The 19,914-nt window shown below is 50.3% G+C and overlaps 2 protein-coding genes across 10 annotated transcripts; one reads left to right on the top strand and one right to left on the bottom strand.

Annotated features, from left to right (window-relative positions):
* Positions 1-447: 447 nt before the first annotated feature.
* SLC37A4 (solute carrier family 37 member 4) lies at positions 448-17,095 on the top strand. 9 transcript variants are annotated; one of them, XM_084860543.1, is made up of 10 exons: positions 448-483; positions 7,894-8,367; positions 9,506-9,738; positions 11,544-11,787; positions 12,068-12,226; positions 12,631-12,716; positions 12,922-13,035; positions 13,955-14,020; positions 15,294-15,432; positions 15,515-16,645. In XM_084860543.1, exons 2-10 carry the CDS (start codon positions 8,211-8,213, stop codon positions 15,679-15,681), a joined length of 1,365 nt encoding a protein of 454 aa, XP_084716669.1. In that variant the 5' UTR covers positions 448-483; positions 7,894-8,210; the 3' UTR covers positions 15,682-16,645. The 9 variants fall into 9 exon arrangements, with proteins under 9 accessions (XP_084716669.1, XP_084716663.1, XP_084716661.1 ...); XM_084860537.1 differs by lacking the exon at positions 13,955-14,020 and adding an exon at positions 1,647-1,752 and having other exon boundaries at positions 451-483; positions 15,515-16,647; XM_084860535.1 differs by lacking the exon at positions 13,955-14,020 and having other exon boundaries at positions 451-506; positions 15,515-17,095.
* Positions 16,849-19,913, bottom strand: TRAPPC4 (trafficking protein particle complex subunit 4). Its single transcript, XM_084860549.1, has 5 exons — positions 19,729-19,913; positions 19,185-19,359; positions 18,971-19,074; positions 18,208-18,334; positions 16,849-17,222 (listed from the first exon to the last, which is right to left on the bottom strand). Exons 1-5 carry the CDS (start codon positions 19,901-19,903, stop codon positions 17,144-17,146), a joined length of 660 nt encoding a protein of 219 aa, XP_084716675.1. The 5' UTR covers positions 19,904-19,913; the 3' UTR covers positions 16,849-17,143.
* Between the last annotated feature and the right edge of the window lies 1 nt (position 19,914).

The raw sequence follows: 19,914 nt of genomic DNA, 5'->3' as shown, positions 1-19,914 counted from the left end.
GCGCGAGTGGCCGCTCCGCTCGGAGGCGGCCGAGGGCTCTTCGTCCAGCCGCGGGGGCCGCTGGCGGAGACGGCCTGAGGGGGCCGCGGCGGGCGCCTTCGTCGTCGCGCTCCCTCCCCCGCGGCGCTCCAGCCGGCCCTGCGCGCGCCGCCTCTCCTCGGCCGCCTCCCGCCTCGAGGGGCCCTCCGCCCGCGGCTGCTGCTCAGCGGAGCCGCGCGGCGGGCGGCAGGGGTGTCGAGCAGGGGAGCGCAGGCGCCGTTGGTTCGGACGGGGCGGTCCTGAACCAGGAGCCGGCCCACCGCAGACCGGGAAGCATTGCCATAGGAAATGCGTGCACAACGGATAGAAAGTCGCGATTGGTCGGAAGCTCCAACGAAGGGCGGGGATTGGAGGAGCCGCGAGCCTGGCGTCTCCCCCTGCCCAATGGGCGAGGGCCGCGCTTTCCCTAGGGGCGGAACTTCCGGCCGAGGGCGCCGGAGGCAGGTGAGGCGCGCTCTCCCTGCTCGGTACGTAGGCGCCATCGCGGCCGGCCGGGCTGGCGCCGAGGCGGGAGAGGCCCGGCTTAGGAGGGCCTCCGTAAACTGCGCTGGCCCTACAGGCCGGGAGGGGCGCGGGCGGCCTCGCGCGGCCTGAGGCGGCGGGGAAGAGCGCCAGGCGGGGGCCGCAGCGCGCGCGGTGACGCTTGGCGCGTGCGCGTCCGAACGCCCGGGGGGGCGCCGCGCTACGCGGGCTCGGGGCGCTCGGCGCAGCTGTCGTCTGCGGGGCTGGGGCCTCCCGCGCTCCTTCGGGCTCTTCTCCCGCCGGTCGCCCGCGCGCCAGTGTCCGGGGCCGGTGCGGAATGTGGCGGGAAGCGTCGGGCTGCCACATTCCGCACTCCGCGGCGCGCCCGACAGCGGTAACCGGAGCTGTCTCGGGATCGGGCCGCTCAGCGCCGTCTCTCGGTCGATGCGCCGTGCCTGCCCCCGTTCTTCCCCCGGCTTCTTTCCTTCCAGGGGAGCGGCACATGTCTAGAGCGTTTATTTTGATTACGTGTTTCCGCTTGAAACGCGTTGGGAATAAAGACTCTGCAGCTTTGTTTGCGGGTCGGGCTGGTAATGTAAACGAAGCCACTAACAATCGCGCTCGTCCCCTTCCACACCCACCCCATAACCTGCCTAGCAGGCCCCACTGTTCAAGAACAATTGAATGAAAACTGGATAATTGGGCCCTGATGCCCACCTCTTTTTTCAGCAGATCCAGCAGCTGCTTTATCAGGAACCTACGGCCATGGGGACAGTTTTGGCTTTGGGTCTGTTCGGGGATAGAGTGCAGTTTAATTTCCTCTCTGCCTAAAGTCTTTCCTCTTGAATTGCTCCATGGCTCCTGCTGTATAACATGTCATTGATCAGAACTTCATGTTCTCACCTTCCCCCCTTTAGAGGACTAAACTTCCCCCCTCCACCAAAAAAACCCTTTAAGATCTACAATAAACACTTGTAATTAAGAAGTGTGTCAGTTTGCACCCTTTTGTTTGAAGAGGTGGGACAGCAATAACCACCTTTTGTCTCAAACTCACTATTTATAACCAGCCTGAACTGAGAGAACATTTTTGAAGCAGTTACTGACTTAGAACAGAAGTGCATACACTCCTTTTTTGTGTATCACAGGCTATCAACCAGCACCAGCTTGCTGTCTCCTTGCCTGGAAGAGCTTGAAACTCTGGCTGGATATGTGCACACCGAGTGGCTCACATGATTCCCAGCTCTGTGTGAGGCAAGCGCACCTTGACAAATGCTGGGGCCTGCCTGTGAACTCAGGCAACTTTGTGTAAGATTAAGCTGGCCTTCGCAAAAAAGTAGTTTGGGAGATGTTGGCCTTCTGCACTCACAAAGGCCTTTTATTGCCTTTTTGCAGAGGGCTGCTTTTTCATCCTATTCTCCAGGAATATCACTGAGGTTTGCATGGGTTCCAGAGATTACTTTGAGCCAGAGGAGAGTTGGTCTACAACCTTTAAAAAAATAAAAAGCTTGATTTTCCCCCCTTTTGAATTTCAAGAATTTGTCTAAAATAAACAAAATTACCTCAGTGGGTTAATAAGCTAAAGTTTAACTGCTTGGGTTCCACAATAGCTAATGCTCCCCTTACTAAACAGGGTGAAAGGTCATGCCTTTCTCTCAGATTTTTAGTCTGTAAAAGCACTTTGAAAAGGGAGCTCTTCACAGGAACACCAAGAGTGGTTAAGCCTCACTGTTCCATTCAGGATCCCTTCATGCTTTACTCTTTTTGACACAGAGCTTCACTGTGTGTCCAAAGGCAGGGTGTGTGTGTGTGTGTGTGTGTTTGTATAGTACATGAAAGGGAGTGGAAGATACCGTAAGATCCTTGGTTGGACAAGTACACTAATGGCTAACTGATTCATGCAGGGATGCTCTATGTCATAAAATATAGCATGGAGTATCTTGTAGGAAAACTTTGGTTTCAGGGACTGGTGTAACAAGACTGGATCCCATTTTTACACTTTTAAAAGGTGTATTTAGAATCCTTTACACCTGTCTTGTGTCCTTGGCCTATTCCTCCAGCCTGGCTGACTGCCTTTTGCAGGCAGTTACCCAATTATAACGTCTATTTCTGCTTCATTGACTACGCTAAAGCCTTTGATTGTGTGGATCACAACAAACTGTGGCAAATTCTTAAAGAGATGGGAGTACCAGACCACCTTACCTGTCTCCTGAGAAACCTGTACGGGGGTCAAGAAGCAACAGTAAGAACCCGACATGGAACAACCGATTGGTTCAAAATTGGGAAAGGAGTACGACAAGGCTGCATACTGTCGCCCTGCTTATTTAACTTATATGCAGAGTACATCATGAGAAACGCTGGGTTGGATGAATCACAGGTCGGAATTAAGATTGCCGGGAGAATTATCAACAACCTCAGATACGTAGACGATACCACCCTAATGGCAGAAAGCGAAGAGGATCTAAAGAGCCTCTTGTTGAGGGTGAAAGAGGAGAGTGCAAAAGCTGATTTGAAACACAACATTAAAAAAACGAAGATCATGGCATCTGGCCCCATCACTTCCTGGCATATAGAAGGGGAAGAAATGGAAGCAGTGACAGATTTTATTTTCTTGGGCTCCAAGATCACCGCAGACGGTGACTGTAGCCATGAAATTAAAAGACGCTTGCTCCTTGGGAGGAAAGCTATGGCAAACCTAGACAGCATAGTAAGAAGCAGAGACATCACCTTGCCGACAAAGGTCCGTCTAATCAAAGCTATGGTTTTCCCTGTAGTAATGTATGGCTGTGAGAGCTGGACTATAAGGAAGGCTGAGCGCCGAAGAATTGATGCTTTCGAACTGTGGTGCTGGAGAAGACTCTTAGGAGTCCCCTGGACTGCAAGGAGGTCAAATCAGTCAATCCTAAAGGAAATCCACCCTGACTGCTCATTGGAAGGACAGATGCTGAAGCTCAAATATTTTGGCCACCTAATGCGAAGCGAAAACTCTCTGGAAAAGACCCTGATGCTGGGAAAGACTGAAGGCAAAAGGAGGAGGGGACGGCAGAGGATGAGATGGCTAGATATCATCACCGATGCAATGAATATGGACTTGAGCACGCTCCGAGAGAGAGCGCAGGACAGGAAGGCCTGGCGTGCTGTGGTCCATGGAGTCACGAAGAGTCGGACACAACTGAACGACTCAACAACAACAACCCAATTATAATGTTATCTGTTCATTATTCTTTGTAATCAGTGTAAGGGTAACTCACCTCACCTGACTTGTATCTGGACCCATAGATACAGCTATGGCACACCATTTTAATATTAATATTCATATTGTTTCCCAATTGCCGCCCCTATTTAGCTGGACTTCCCTTTGTTCATATTTCTTGTTGCTTTCAAAGCCCTTTCAGACACAAGAAATTCATACTGCTTGAGTGAGATCTGGATTCTCAGAGGGCTGTGAAAAACTGAAACCATGCAGTGAAATTATCACATCACAAAGTAAATGTACAATCTTGGCAAAAGAGTTTTATCCTTGGGATTGTTAAGAAATGTAACTGCTTTTAAAATCAGTGCTGGGGGACCTTTGCTGTGACCTATAGCATTTGTGGCATGGAGTGCTGTTTTGTGTGAGTCTGTGTGTGACCATTGATTGTTTAACGTGAAAGTGCTGTAGGGAAGTCATCCTGACGCTACCCAAGTGTACTCTTTTTCACATCTGATTCAGGTGAGGCAGAGAATGTTCTGAACAGGTGCCTGAGGTCAGCCGTGGACCAGATGAAGGCTAATAAACTAAAGGTCAATCCTGATAAAATGGCAGGCAGTTTATCTGATCAAGGAAGTGGTGGTGTCTTTTTCTGGACCTGCGCTCCTGCTGAAGGAACAGATCCACATCTTGGGGGTGCTGTTAGATACATCCCTAACATTGAATGCCCAGATGGCATCTGTGGCACAAAGCCACCTGCTTAGGCTGGTGCACTAGCTGCAGCCTTTCTGATAGAGGGCTTGGCCAAGGTTATCCATGTCCTGGTATCATATAGGTTGTATTACTGCAACACATGGGGCTGTCTTAGACTGCGCAGAAACCTCAACTGGTGCAAAATAGAGCATTTTGAATATGGACTGCAACTAGCCACCAAGACACATGTCTCTGAATGCCTGAAGCCTACTTTTCCACTTTCAAGGGATAAACCCTTCTGGGACATAAGTGATTGGGAGGAATAATTGTGCTGTGGGATCCTTTCCCCTCTAGTCCCAGCTCTATTCTGTCAGTCCAGTAGAGCTGGCCTAGAAATGAGTATATTTGCCAAAATGCCCAGGAACACAGCATGTGGAACTTCAGGAACTTTAGGCAGTGGAGTGTGTCGCGTAAGGTACCCAGGTGGGAGTAACAGAGGCAAGGCTAGAACTTTCCAGGAAAAGGAAGGTTTACTGATAAGAGTTAAATAAAAGGCAAATTGCAAGGTAAATTACTGAAGGCTTGTCCCAGAAAGGGGGAGGGAGGGAGAGAGAAAGGCATCTGTGAGCCCAGATCAGCTGCATAGTCATGCTTCAGTGTTTGGGGGAAGCAGTGGAGACTAAAACTAGAGAGGCAGAGAGAGGAGAAATTGGAATGGAGGATGAGTGAAATATTGCAGCATACCTATCCATTATGATCTCTCCAAAAACATCAAAGAAAGGAGCAGGGGTCTTTGGCATCAGGGTGAATCCAAAAGAAGCATCCAGAGACAGTCACCTAAAGCTGTGAGTTCCAAGAATCAATCAGGTTGTGTGTATGCCAGCACTGCTTTTCTGAAATCACACAGAGTTCAGAGCTCCCAGAACAGTTAGAATCTTATAGACGGCAACTAACAAAACCTTGGGAGGTAACTGAAAGGAAGGTTCCAAGAGTTCCCCAGCATATAGAGGGCTGGGTGCACTCTCTTCCTTGTCTATAGAGGGTTGGCATACAAATGCATCCTGTCCTAATCTGTTAGCCCTTGTAGTTAACGTTTACAGACAAAATGGAGACTGAACTAAGATGATAGTATGGGGACAAACTGATGCTCTCTGGTAACAGAACGTATCTCACCAAAGTATCTCTGCTGGCTTTCTGTATGTTTCCAGGAACAATTCCACGTGCTTGCATTGACCTTTAACAACCGTTACAGCTTGGGACCTAGTACCTTCTAAAAGGATCCCCTGTTCTTATATGAACCAGAACAATGAGGTCTTCATTGGAGGCTTGCCTAACCTTGCTTTTGGAGGTTAGGCAGGTAGCAATCAGGGATATGGTCTTTTCTGTGGTGGTGCCACAGTTATGGAACTCCCTATCTAAAGAGGTGTGCCTAGGGCACACTCTTAGATGTTAGGAACATGGACGCTGCTTTCCACCGAGTCACACCGTTGGTCCATCTACTCAGGAAGTCTTGGCACTGACTAACAGTATCGGCTCTCCAGGGTTTCAGGCACTTGGAAGTTTTTTCCCAGCCCTCCCTGGAGATCATAGAATCAGAATAGTGGGGTTGGAAGGGGCCTACAAGGCCATCGAGTCCAACCCCCTGCTCCAAGCAGGAATCCAAGTCAGAGCATCCCTGACAGGTGGCTGTCCAGCCTCGTCTTGAAGGCCTCCAGTGTGGGAGAGCCCACCACCTCCCCAGGGAATTGGTTCCATTGTTGTATTGCTCTTACAGTCAGGACGTTTTTCCTGATGTTCAGCCGGAATCTGGCTTCCTGTCACTTGAGCCCATTATTTCATGTCCTGCACTCTGGGATGATCAAGAAGAGATCCTGGCCTTCCTCTCTGGGACAACCTTTCAAGTACTTGAAGAGCACTATCCTATCTCTCCTCAGTCTTCTCTTCTCAAGGCTAAACATGCCCAGTTCCTTCAGTCTCTCTTCATAGGGCTTTGTTTCCAGTCCCCTGATCATCTTTGTTGCCCTCCTCTGAACCCTCTCCAGTTTGTCTGCATCCTTCTTAAAGTGTGGTGCCCAGAACTGGGCACAGTACTCCAGGTGAGGCCTAACCAGTGCTGAGTAGAGGGAAACTAGTACTTCCCGGGATTTGGAAGCTATGCTTCTCCTAAAGCACCCCAAAAGAGCATTGGCCTTTTTTGCAGCCACATCACATGGTTGGCTCATATTCAGCTTGTGATCGACAACAATTCCAAGATCCTTCTCGCTTGTAGTGTGGTTGAGCCACGTATCCCCCATGTAACTGTGCATTTGGTTTCTTTTTCCTAGGTGCACAACTTGGCATTTATCCCTATGAAATGTCATTCTGTTCTTTTCTGCCCAGCGCTCCAGTCTATCCAGATCACTTTGAATTTTGTTTCTGACTCCCAAAGTATTAGCTATCCTGCCCAATTTTGTGTCATCTGCAGATTTGATCAGCATTCCCTGCACCTCCTCCTCCAAGTCGTTAATAAAAATGTTGAAGAGCACTGGGCCCAGGACCGAGCCCTGCGGTACCCCTCTCGTTACCTCTCCCCAGTTTGAGAAGGTCCCATTGATAAGCACTCTTGGAGTCCGATTCTGGAGCCAACTGTGGATCCACCGGATCGTTGTTTCATCTAGCCCACTTCAAGCTAGTTTGCTCATCAGGATATCATGGGGCACTTTGTCGAAAGCTTTGCTGAAGTCAAGGTATATGATGTGTACAGCATTCCCACGGTCTACAAGGGAGGTTACTTGATCAAAAAATGAGATCAGATACCAGGGAATGGGATCAAACTGGGGCCTCCTGCATACAAAGCATGTGCTGTACCACTGAGCTGCAGCTTCTCCCCATATTAAAATGATTTTAGTTGCTCATGCTTTAAATTGAGCTGTGATTTTGGTTTTATAGCCGTGCCGTTTACTGATCTTTCTGCTTTAATGCTGTCTTTCTGTCTTGTATGCTGCTTTATTTTTGTATTTTAACATTTAGATGTCTTGTTGTTTTGTGTTGATTTGGAAGCTGCCTGAAAGGCAAGCTATAAAACTTTAAAATTCATGTGCTTGGGGGTCCATCCTAGAAATGGGGGGCAATCCATGTTTTTTAATCCATACACAATACCAGTACAAAGGATGGCCTCCTTGCCAACTAGGTAAAGGGTTTTATGATGCCAGATTATGATATTTCATCAGCCATCCATTAGGGTTATTTCAGAAGAATATCTGTGCAGCTTTATGCCTCCTTCTGTGAGGAAGACTCTGCTCCCAGAAAAGGCACTGCTGTTTAGGCCTTCTGAAGCAAGAGTGCTTAGTCCTTATTGTGGATTATGCTCCAGACCTATTCCAGGAAGGCATTGATTTTTTCCCACTTCATCGTGTGCTATTTGAGTTCAGGGGTCAGAGTGTAGCAGGAGGGAGGAAAGTCTTGTTAATCTTTCCACTCTGAAGGCAGCTCTGTTTATCCCAGGCTGGCTTCTCTTGTTTGTTTCACTGTAGGTGGATGGATTTATGCTGAACAGTGTGTCCAGCCATGTTCCCAGAGTTAATCATTCTCTAGAAGGTGGCAGTGAGCAGAACTGAGAGCGAGGGAGAACTCCAACAAAGCTCCGGCTCAGCAGAAACCCTGGCAAGCTGTCTGCCACTCAGGCGCTTGGACAGCTGCTGGATCCCTGTTTCTAGCACACTGGTGCCACCCCTCGTCTCACATTTACAAGCAAGCCTGCTGCTCCTGTGAACTGGACTCTTAGGGCAGAGCAGATCTTCTTCTGCCATAGGCACCTTCTCTTACTCCTTGAAGGCCCAACTCTGAAACCATGATGGTGATGGCAGGAAAAGGTTACAGTTATTATCAGGTGGTGATATTCACTGCCATGTACATTGGTTACACCCTGTACTATTTCAACAGAAAAACATTCTCATTTGTGATGCCTTCAATCATGGAAGAGATAGCCCTCGATAAAGACGACTTGGGTAAGAGCCTTCTTTTTGCAGGGAGAGGGTGTGCATGTTTTCTCCTGGGATCCTTGGGAGAGAAGCTGTGTGGAGCTGCAGAACAGGTTTGTGGTGCTCAGAACTTTGTCCCAAAAAAGTTTACTTGGGAATTTGAGGAACTTCTTTCTCTCTGCAGAATGCAGCTATTGCTTATCCAGGGAAGGTTATTCTCACTATGGAAAAGGGGCAGTCCTTTGCAATCCAAGAATTTGCAGTCCTGGCACTGATGCTCAGAGAGATTGCTAGTTGCGCTTCTCAGAGTACTTGGAATTCCTTTCCTTTCCAAATAAAGGTTGCTACTGTTGAATTTGTTGCAAGAGCTTGCCTTTTGGCTATAACTGGCATCATAATTCCAGCCCCCTTAATCATGCAGTGTGTCATAAGAAGAGTCGTGTTGGATCAGATCAAAGGCCTTCCTAGTCCAATGATCTGTTCCACAGTGACTGACCAGAAGCCTAAGGGAAGCCTGCAAGCAGGAGAGGGGCATGATAGCACCATCCTGTTCATGTCAGAGCTGCATCACTTCTTAAACTCACGTTGTTGCAAACTGGCCTTGTCTGTCACTTTAGCCACCATCAGTTGTTTGTTCTTATTTATATAACACTATCTATGTGCATGGCACTTTCAAAAAATACAAGAGGACATGTCGCTGCCCCAAGAGGCTTACCTCGCTAGAATTCAACACGGGAGGGGGATGGAGGCAGGGGCAAACGGGTGCGTTTGGTGTGTTTATTTCAGCTGCATGTGCCTAGGCTTAATTTCAAAAGGATACTGGGATTAAGGTAAGGCTTCGTGGCAGGTTTTGTTTTGTTTACCCACAAGCTAAAGCCTGACCATGGAGCCTCTGCATTTCAATCATTTGGCTGCAGAAAGAAGGTTGAGATGGACTTTCCTGAATGCATACCCTGAAGCACTTTGTAAGGAGCATGGGGTACTAGTTTAGAAGGGTGCCATAATACACCCTTCTAATCTCTGAAACCACACCACTTCCAGTCCAAACATGGCCTAGCATTTTGCTTGGTTCAAGTGTTGATGCAGGGTCCCTTTCAGATTAAGTTCTTTTGTCGTACGATGACCACATCTGTGAAGCTCTTCTTCGGGTTCTCGTCCAATGCAGGTCTCATCACCAGCAGCCAGTCTGCAGCCTACGCCATTAGCAAGTTCATTAGCGGGGTGCTTTCTGACCAGATGAGCGCCCGCTGGCTTTTCTCATCCGGCCTCCTGTTGGTGGGCGTAGTCAATGTAGTCTTCTCTTGGAGCTCTACCGTTGCCATCTTTGCTGGGCTGTGGTTCCTCAATGGGCTGGCCCAGGGCCTGGGGTGGCCCCCATGTGGGAAGGTGCTGCGCAAGGTACGTGTGCTTAGGGAATGCTGCTGATTTCTGGGATGTCCCACCAGCAGGCTTCCAGCAGAGGGCCCTGGGCCAGGAGAGCAGCAGTCAGAGTCCTTTCTCTGGGGAGGTCAGTGGAAGTGCAGCTGGCAGCAAGCTGTTCGGCATCCGGTCGAGCATAGAGGACTGAAACCCGGAGCAGATGCACCACTCACTGACATTGGAGCCACCAGCCTCCACTGCTTTGATGTTACTGTTGGGAGGCCTGCAAGTCCCTAATAGCAGTACCTCACTTAGCTTTTTTCCGTCCTGAGCTATGGACGGAGGCCTTGCTGTGTCTCTTTGCTGCCAAGAGGTACCATATTTCTGATGGGGCTTGAATTGGCAGCAGTGATGGGAGCTATGCATCACAAGCCATATCATGTTGCAGTTTGAGATATTCTTGGGAAGCTGGCAACCCCTTTGCCCCAGCAGCAGCCTATCAAGGCTGCCTAAGAAAAAACGATCAAATGACACTGAGCAAGTGGGCATTGCAGGTGTGGTCTCTGCAGAGGTTTCCGCAGAAGTCTAGGGCTGGGCATTCTGCAGCCAAGAGCTGGTGTCCAGGCGACATGAGTGCCCCGCAGCCGGATCAGCCCAGCCTCCCATCTATTCCAGAATCTGGCTTCCCACAGTGACAAATGAGATACTTAATGGGATGTTCGCAAGCAGGACACGAAGGCAACAGCTGTAGTTCCAGAAGCGCAGTGGAGGTGTAGTGTAGAGCCACGGTGACTAGTAGCTGTTAATAGCCCAGCATTCCAGCAGGAAAAGGGGGGCCTCTCATGGATCTTGGCTGCATCATATGACCCCCTTTGCATCTGTGATCCTTAGAAGCCGAAAGACGGGCAAGTATTTCCAGGAGCCGCTAATCTCCATATTAGCGGTCTGTAAGCTTCCTCAGGGAGTTGTCTTCCTGGGACATTAGAGAAAAAGGAAGATTATTGTGAAGGTCTTAATGACCCAGAGCCCAGTTCAGCTTCCTGCCCACCCCTTCAGTTTGTGCAGAAGCCACTGTCCCTCCCAGTCAAGGCACCAGCAGCAGATGGCCCTTTGTTTTCCAGCTACTGTGGAATGGGTCAGTGCCAGGCCCTGCATTTCTGAGCTGCCCCTAGCTTACACCCTTTTTGCCAGTCTCCTGATAGGCTTGAGATAACATAAGAAGAGACCAAAGGCCCATCCAGTCCAGCATTCTGATCAGCTGCCTGTGCGAAGCCCACAAGTAGGACATGAGTCCAGTAGCGCCCCCCACTCGTGTTCCTCAGCATTTGGTGTACCGAGATGCTGGTATTTGATCTTGTTCAGGTTTAATTGATTGGATTTTGTGTTTTGCTTAGTTGGTTGCTTGCTTATTTCAATTCCTGTAAACGCTGGGGGGGCCACCAGGCTGGAAAAGCACCATAAAAATAAACATTGGGTTCGCTTACTTTGGGGGAATCACATTGTAGCAAGCAGGGATGTGTGTCTTGGGAAGTGGTTCGCCTCTCAGCAGCGACTCCTGCAAGATGTAAATTAAAGCCAGAGTTGGGCAAGTCTGTGTCCTCCAGATGTTTTGGGCAACTCCCATAATCCCTGGCAACTGGCCATGGTGGCTGGGGATGGTTGGAGTGGTGTTCCCAAACATGGGAAGGGCACCAGGTTGCCCACCCCTGGTTTAGGCCACAGTGTCTGTGAGTCCTGGGGAGGCCGGCTTGGTGTTCTCGTGCCACGTGAGTCTTCAGTGTGCACATCAGTCCCTGCAGTGGGGACCTGCACCGACCCATGCTCTTTCTCTCCCTTCTGTGTAGTGGTTTGAACCTTCCCAGTTTGGGACTTGGTGGGCAATCCTCTCCACCAGCATGAACCTGGCAGGGGGGCTGGGCCCCATTGCGGCTGCTCTGATGGCGCTGAGCTACGACTGGCGCACAACCCTGGCCCTCTCTGGCTCCGTGTGTGTGGTCGCCTCTTTTGTGTGCCTGCTCCTGATTAAGAACGAGCCCTCGGATGTGGGACTGCCCAGCATCGAGCCCGGGCCCAAGAAAGGGGGAAAGGGTGAGTGTCTAGGAGGTGAGAGCTGGCTGAGGTGGGGCAAGTTGTAGAGCCATGCGGGGCCTCCCTTTGACTGGGCAGCAAAGAGGAAGGAGTGGCATCTGGAGGAGAAGTCACCCTGGCAGCTGTGGTGTTTGGTGGCAGGGACAGCATTAAACACGCTCCAGTGAGGAGCAAAGGGAAACCGTCAATGCTCCAGCATGGCCAAGGCTGTATCAGAATCTGGCTTGGGCCAATCGGACAACCTGCCTGGCTCGAGTGAGTAACGGCCTCTTCCCTGCAGGCTCTTCAGCAAATGACAGCACCCTGGCTGAGCTGCTGCTTTCCCCATACCTCTGGATCCTGTCAACTGGCTACCTGGTTGTCTTTGGTGTGAAAACATGCTGTACAGACTGGGGGCAGCTATTTCTCATCCAGGAGAGAGGACAGTCTGCACTTGTGGGTATGAGATGGCAACCTAACATTGGGGTTTCCAGAGCTGGTCAAATGCCATTGGAAGACAATTAACTGTACCCGTGAAAACACAGCTAGAAAAGTTGGGTGTTTGTGAACCAGGGTCAGTCTAACTGGCTACAGGCCTTTCCAAGGGCAGATTGCAATTCCTTGGGGGGAAGTGTCTGAGGAACATCCCTTGCCTGGCTGAAGCAAGGGCCTGGCAGGGAGGGGGTGGGGATGCTGAGCAGTGGCAGTGCAGTGGGCAAGGATCTGTTAGCCTAGAATCCCCTCCCCCTCCGCCGTCATTTCCGGTGTTCTGCAAGGAAGCAAACTGAAGAGCTGCATGCCATCAGTCTCTCCAGGTCTGCCACTAGTCAGTTCAACTGGCTAATATTCCCCTTTATCCTGTAGGGAGTTCCTACATGAGTGCCTTGGAAATTGGGGGCCTGGTTGGAAGCATTGCAGCTGGCTATCTTTCGGACAGGGCAGTGGCACGGGTATGTCTCCACACGCACACAGCTCATTGAGTACAAAGGGAGGGCTGCACAGGCAGACTTCCTAGCAGTCAGTGGAGGCTGGCACAGACATGGCTCTCTCTCAGGGAGGGGTTGGTGGCGCAAATAGTGCTGGGGTTGGTGGCCATTTAATATGAGGGCATTTACCAGCCCCTACACCTCTCCTGTGTGTGTGTGTGTCTTGCAGGTGGGCCTGTCAAGCTATGGGAACCCTCGACATACCCTTCTCCTCTCCATGATGGCAGGCATGTCTGCTTCAATGTACCTCTTCCGGGCCACAGTCACAGCCAGCTCTCCCAAGGTAAGGCATAGAAGAGCAGTTCACTACATCTCAAGTTAAACCACCAAAAACTGAGGCCTCACCCCACGATGCTGTTAATGGTTTATTGGGAACCCAACACATTTTGGCCAAAAAGACTGCATTCAGGGGGCTATGTGCAGGTAACAAACAACAGATACTTACAAAATGTGTGGAGTCATTTTGTGGAATTAGTCATGTGATGTGTTTCAGTGCTTTATTGGTTATGGTTTTCAGTTGTTACAAGTATTCATTTTTCACAAATGTTGTAAATATGTTTGTTTTCTGTAGATAGCCCCTGAAGGTGGCCTTTTTGGATGAAATGTAATGGGCTTCCAATAAGCAATTAACAGCGTGTTGGGACATGGTCTGTCTTTTCGGTGGTCATTTCCACAATAAAATAAACTGTGGCGTTTGAAGATGACTCTGAATGGGGCCTAAGTTGTTTTCCGGCTTTGAAACTTTGGGTGGTAAGCCAGCTCGTAGGGTCACAAAGTGCAGTTCTCTTTCACCTGAGTGCAGCAGGCTCGACAGAAATCCCCAACCAACCATACTCAAAAGAGTTTATTTCAGGCACGGGGGCGGGGGGACTTATGGCCTGCTAGATGATGTTTGGCTCCAGCTCCCATCAGCCTTATCCACTATGGTCAGGGATGGTGGGACTTGTAGCCCAACAACATCTGGAAGGCCACAATCCCACCACCCCTGCTTTAAGGCATGCAAGTAACCTTCAGCAAGCAAAACATCCAAGCCTTAGAAAGGAGCTGATGTTGAGTATTTTCATTTACAGTCTTGAAGCTGATGCGGGGTGGGGGTGAGGTGTCACCTTCTGAATGGCAATTTCAACAATTGCTGGTACACATCTTCCTTTGAAATTTGCTCACTGTTTCCTTCTTTCTCTCTCTCCCTCTCCCTCTCTCAGGAAAGCAGCTCGTGGATTCTGGTCCTCCATCCTCTTGCTAACCTTGTGGGCTTAACAGAACACGAGGTCTCTATCCTGCCTTAGTCTCTTTCTCTGGCTTCTCCACTGCGTTGCTCCGCAGGGTTTAGAACTAAACCCTTGAAGGAGTGCTATAAGTGTCTAATAGAGATTAAAGCCCCCTGCTCTGCAACTTCATGCTGCTTCACCCCTCTGTCTTCTGTCAAATTCACTTCCATAAAGTCATTTCTGGCCATAGAACTAGGAGGCCTGCCTATGAGAAACTGTTGAAATGACTTTGAGGGTGGGGAGGAGATATGTAATCTTCTGATTGTACCGGTAGGTACAGTTTACTTAGAAACATTCTCAACCTAACATGCTGGAGGTTCTGATGTTTGCAGTATTTGTTATGATGGCCATTGCTGGGGGGCTAATTTGTGTATCTATGGTATGTGATTTTAAAGCACCTATTAATACCTTCATCTTTAGTGTTGCTCTTTAGCACTCTTCTCTTCATAGAAACTGTTGCTGGTGTTTGTCACTAACCTAATTAACCAGATTGCTAACAGTTAATCTTGTCCCAGGGGGAAAAAATGGAACTGTAAGTTCTTCCATGAGTAAAAGATGACTTAGCATGTGGTCAGCCAAGAGACCTCCCTTCCTTCCTTCCTTCCTTCCTTATTTATTTATTTATTTATTTACTATCCCGCCTTTTTTCCTCTTTAAGGAACCCAAGGCGGCGTACATAATGCTCCTCCATTTTATCCTCACAACAACCCTGGGAGGTGGGTTGGGCTGAGAGTCTGTGACTGGCCCAAAGTCACCCAGTGACCTTCCATGGCTAAGTAGGAACTAGAACCCGAATTTCCCGACTCCCAGTCCAACACTCTAGCCACTATACCACACTGGCTCTCTGTGGCCAGCACTTTCCCTTCTTCCGCACACAGACAGGAAGGTTTTCTTGGTGATATTGCAAGCACTATTGGTGGATGCTTTCATAGTGGAGAAAGGGTTGCCAGCACGTCCTCGGAATAGCCCATCTGACTCAGCCAGAGCTTGTCAGCATCCTGACTGTTGAATGGAAGAGATCTGGCTGAGGATTCTGACCTGGTCCCTGAGTGAGAAGGTCCTTCCAGATGGAAGGGTTCCAGTAATCATGGCTTTCAGGTCAGAGAACCACGGGTGCCTTGGCCAAAAGGGGGCTATGAGGAGGACTTCCAACTTGTTCTCGTCTCACTTTGCAGATGATAGGGTGGAGAAGGGAAGCAGGCAGCAAACTGCAGGAAGACTGGTACTTTATCACACCACACTTCTAACTTACTTGTGGGGCTTGTTTTGCTAGCTATGGATCCTGTTCCTGGGAGCTGTATTTGGTTTTTGCTCTTATGGACCAATTGCATTGTTTGGAGTAATAGCCAATGAGAGTGCACCATCAAACCTCTGTGGAACTTCTCACGCCATTGTTGCGCTAATGGCAAACGGTGAGTGACGCCCTGCCCAAGGCTGAGCGAGAAGGGAAACACACACCCCCGCCGCCCCATTGACTTTCCCTTCCCTTTTCAGTTGGAGGGTTCCTGGCCGGACTGCCTTTCAGCACTATTGCTAAGCACTACAGCTGGGGGACAGCTTTCCGGGTAGCAGAAATGACCTGCACTGCCGGCACGGTGGCCTTTTTCATCCTGAGGAACAGCCGCACCAAGATGGGCCGTGTGCCGAAGAAGGCTGACTGAAGTGCCCTGCTGACTTGGCTGTGGGGGAGCCTCCCACTGCAGCTGCTGGACATTTGAAAAAGCCCGAACAGATCGGGGCAGAACTACGTTCCGACAGCACACCCTTGACCTGGGTGAGGTCTTCTGCCATTGCTCTGCAAAAACTTGGCAAGGTCTCACCTTTATCACTTTCTGCTGCCAGATCTTCCTAAAAACATAAGGAATGTTACAGTTTGGACCCAGTGACCAAACCCTGCCTCGCTTCTCCCTGTTAAGGTTCGGCAGCGCCATGTGTAATCACGTACCAGCCTCCTGGTGATCTCCCTGGCAGCTCTCACATCTTGCCTGTGGGAGTGGGGAGTGATCAGCAGTATTCAACCCCCTTCCGCCTCCTGGAGTGGGAGGTGCCTGTGTTCCACCTCCATTTGACACACCCTTGCAGAATTCTTCCCTTTGTGTGTTCCGTTAATTCCTTCCCCGTGCTACATTCAGCTGTCAGCAGTGATGTTATGCCTTTTCTAAGACAGTCTGCAACTTCCACTGAGATGTAGTTGAACTGGAGCTGGTCACAGAAGAGAGGGGAGCTTTTTCTTTAATCTCAGCACTTTGGGCTGTAGCCAACTGGGTAAAGAAGGGGGTACTCATACCTTGCTAGGCTTATAAACTGATCAAAGAATACTTCTGGAGCTTGAAGGCCACAAAATCACGCATACTTGATTGCACCACAAGCACAGATCTAACTGGAGGTACTACTGCCTCTCCCCCAGTCCCCATATTATCCTCTTGCTAGTGAAGAAATGCACCATTTAGCAGCTGCGCTGGTCAGGACTTCCCTTGACCATTCTGCAGCCATGAAGGCCACTGATTATAACTAACTGTCTTTAGGAGCCAGTCTTGTGAGACTGGAAATAGTTGGCTGCGGTGGATTCCAAGTTGTGATCATTGTAATGGAGCGTTCGTTGGCAGAAATAAAGGTCAATACAGGAGATGCCTATGTTCCTGGGGAGAGGCCTCTCTCCCTAAATAGCAGCACACCACTGCTTTCCACCAGACACAGACCCATGGCGGTTTAGCTCAGCACTACAGCGGCAGCTGTGTGCAAGGAGGCTTGCCACTATTCCTCTTGCTCCTTGGATGCTGAACCCCAGGAGATCAATGTGTGCCTGGCTCAAGCATCGAGTCATCTTTCGTCAGGGAATGCTTTATTTACATGTGCAACACATATCCAGTCATAAATTAGAAGTACACAATGCAACAGACATGCATATTTTCTCCCCATCGCCTGTGAAGGAACAGTGTGGCCATCTTGTTTCCTTCTCAGCTGCCAGCCAGCTTCTCCTCAGCAGCAGAGGCTCATCTTGAAGTATGCCCACTCAATGGGGATATTTGCTCTGCACTCTGGAATTGCAGCCAAGGCCACTGAGCTCAGACCGCGCTGTTCTTGAAAAAGTCCATTAGGTGGTTGAAGTAAGAAAAATCCATCCTATAATCCTGGCCCAAAGGGTCCTGCTTTCTCTGCTACCTCAAGTGCAAGCTTCAAGTTCTGATCAAAGAGCTCACATCTGTAAGGTTCAAATAAACACAAAAGGACTGCAGCATAACACCACACTGGATCGTGCACAGAGCAGTCAGTCAGTCATATTCCTAACTCCACATTTTTCTGTTTTCAGCCATGGAGGAGCTTCTAGCACCAACTATTTAGCTCAGCATATTTTTTATATTTGTAGCAGGAACATGCTACCACAGACAGTGCTACAAAAGAGGGCCTCAACACAACCGGAACATCCTTCCATTTGCTCTTGATAAGCTTAACTGCTCGAGTATACAATGGCGCTGTAGGAGGAAACCTGGCTGTACTGGAGGTTCATTTTGGAGAGTAAAGGATGGTGAAGCTCCCAGTAATATGCCTGAGTTCAAAGGCACAGTCAGTATGGGCGAACTAGGCACCCAGACCTGCTTGGTTTATATCTGGGCTACTGCAAAGTAGACCAATCCCAGGGTTCTCAAGACAGCCCCACCCCCGTCCCCTAACCACTGGTCACTGGGTGACCTCCCAGCCCCCCATTCTAATGGCTGAAATGCCCTCCCTAAAGCTTCATTACTGGCAGCAAGAGCTTTAAGCTGAACTACGCCATTTTTGGCCCTGCTCCTTTTGCCTTCAGCCTGCCCGCTGCTGGAATTCATCCCACGCCACGTTTCTGCAAAACTGAATTCAGCCCTTGGTCTGCAAGAGGTTTATTTTTATATACTTCTTTCATTCCAATAGCCAAACCTCTCTGGGCAGTTCACAAAAATTAGCTCCTCTGCTTTATGTGCCACCTAACCTGATGCTAGCCACCTACTGTGGCCACCCACCCCAGTTGGTCATGGAATTTGCCCCATCCTAGGACAGAAAAGAGCAGGGTTGGGGCTGAGAAATTCAGGCGTGATCTCCCCCTTTGTAATACTTATCTAAATTGATTTCCAGCTGCTTAGAGAGCAGCCTCTGGCGTGGGGTGAGAGGGGCAACGTGCTTCAGTTTTGTGGGAATGAACATTTGATCTTTACCTGATTGGCATCTCCAAGGAGTAAAAAGGATTTTTCAGAGCAAAGTCTGAATAGATTTCATAGATCTTTCGGAGAAGGGAATCTATCCCAGACTGCCGGGGGTCAGCAAGCACCACGAATTTGATCCCTGAAGACACAATGAATAGAGTTAACACATGCCACCCCCACCCCACAGTAACATCCACAATTGTCCCGAGTGACGTAAGTTGGGATTTCTGGAAGAAGGAGCTACTCTTAAGCAAGGGCTGGTGCCGCATTTCAGTAGTACGAAGTTGCAAATACCAGATTTTTCAAACAATCGTTTCTGTCCCTTATGATTACTGCAGTCCAGCTTCACCTTTGCCCAGTAACCACAAAGGTAAGGTTGGGGTTGCTCTTGCCAGATCTCTCTAACTGGACCAACTCCCAAGTATGTGGAATTTGCAAGCTGAATTTGGATGGGCAGATGGGGATATTTCCATCTATCCCACTATCGCAGCCAGATAACTTCCTATTGTGGTGTAGACTTTCAGTTGTCTTTGCCCTCGGCGAGGGTGGAGGACCTATAAAAATTGTCTGCCCGTGGAGGCTAATGGATTCCAGAGAGCTCTGGGAGATTTTCCTGCTAGCATGGGCTAGTGCCGTCATTGAAGCTCTAGTTGCTTCTGGAGGTTGGGGCAGTTTTCACATCAAGCTGGGGTGCACTGCAGCACCCTTGAATATAGTACTTGAACCAATCAAATCCTAAGCTTGAGAAGGGTGGATTGCAAGAAAGAAGTGTTACCTGTGAGGGTCTGAAAGCAGTGCAGCTTGAAAGTGTCTGTTTCCAGCATCTCGATTCCAGAACTCCCTTGCTCAGGAGACAGTTGGGATCCGATGGCAAACAACCTGCACAGAAAGCAGAGCCCTGGCCTGTGCTTCCCTCAAAGCGACTCGTGGAGGGGCCTTTTGGGGGATCTGGTCACCTCCCTCCTCCCCACCCCAGAATCCTGACTCACGAGTGAAACATCGAGGCTAGCATGAGCTTCTCGTTGGATGAGAGCCGAGGGCGGCCAAAGCGGATCGATACTGGGTAGTTGGCGGAGTTGCTCAGGTATTCCAGCACATCTCTCCCATCGCCTGTGTACCTGCCGTTAACATCGATGCCGTTGACAGCGAGGACGGCGTGGCCCACTGTGAGGGACGGGGGGGGGGGGTATTATCTTGCGGCATTTAGTCCGGTTTGGGTTTTCTATTGCGTGCTGCTTCGCGGTTAGGCAGCGGCGTGACCCGAGTCCGTCCCCCGGCCCATCTGGCCCAGCAGCGTTCACGCTGACTGGCAACCATGGTTCTCCAGGGTTTCGGGCGGAGCCCTTCCGAGCCTCGGGGGTGATGCTGGGCCCTGAGCCAGGGGCCTTCGGCGTGCGAAGCGGGGGCTTTCACCGGCGCGCTGCGGATGGCTTGTTCCTTGACAGCAGGGGGCTCAGCAACGGCCCCCGCTGCCCTGGCGCCCCCCACACGCGCTGGCCTGCGCCCCCGCCCCGCCCCGCCCCGCCCGCTCACCGCGGATGCCGTCGCGCTGCCCGAAGGCCACGAGGACGCGCTCGTCGTGCGGCCGCAGCACCAGCTCGAGCGGGAAGCTGAAGGTCTTCTCGGCCTCGGCCCGCGGCGCGCAGTGGTCCAGCTGGTAGATGAGCCCGCCGGCCTTGTTCACCACGTACACGCTGAAGATGGCCATCGCCGGGCGCG

The sequence above is a fragment of the Heloderma suspectum genome, chromosome 6 (assembly GCF_057233095.1).
Source record: "Heloderma suspectum isolate Gila_16-S chromosome 6, 16-S_ref, whole genome shotgun sequence".
Classification (NCBI taxonomy): domain Eukaryota; kingdom Metazoa; phylum Chordata; class Lepidosauria; order Squamata; family Helodermatidae; genus Heloderma; species Heloderma suspectum.
This window is presented reverse-complemented; position numbering and strand designations above follow the sequence as displayed.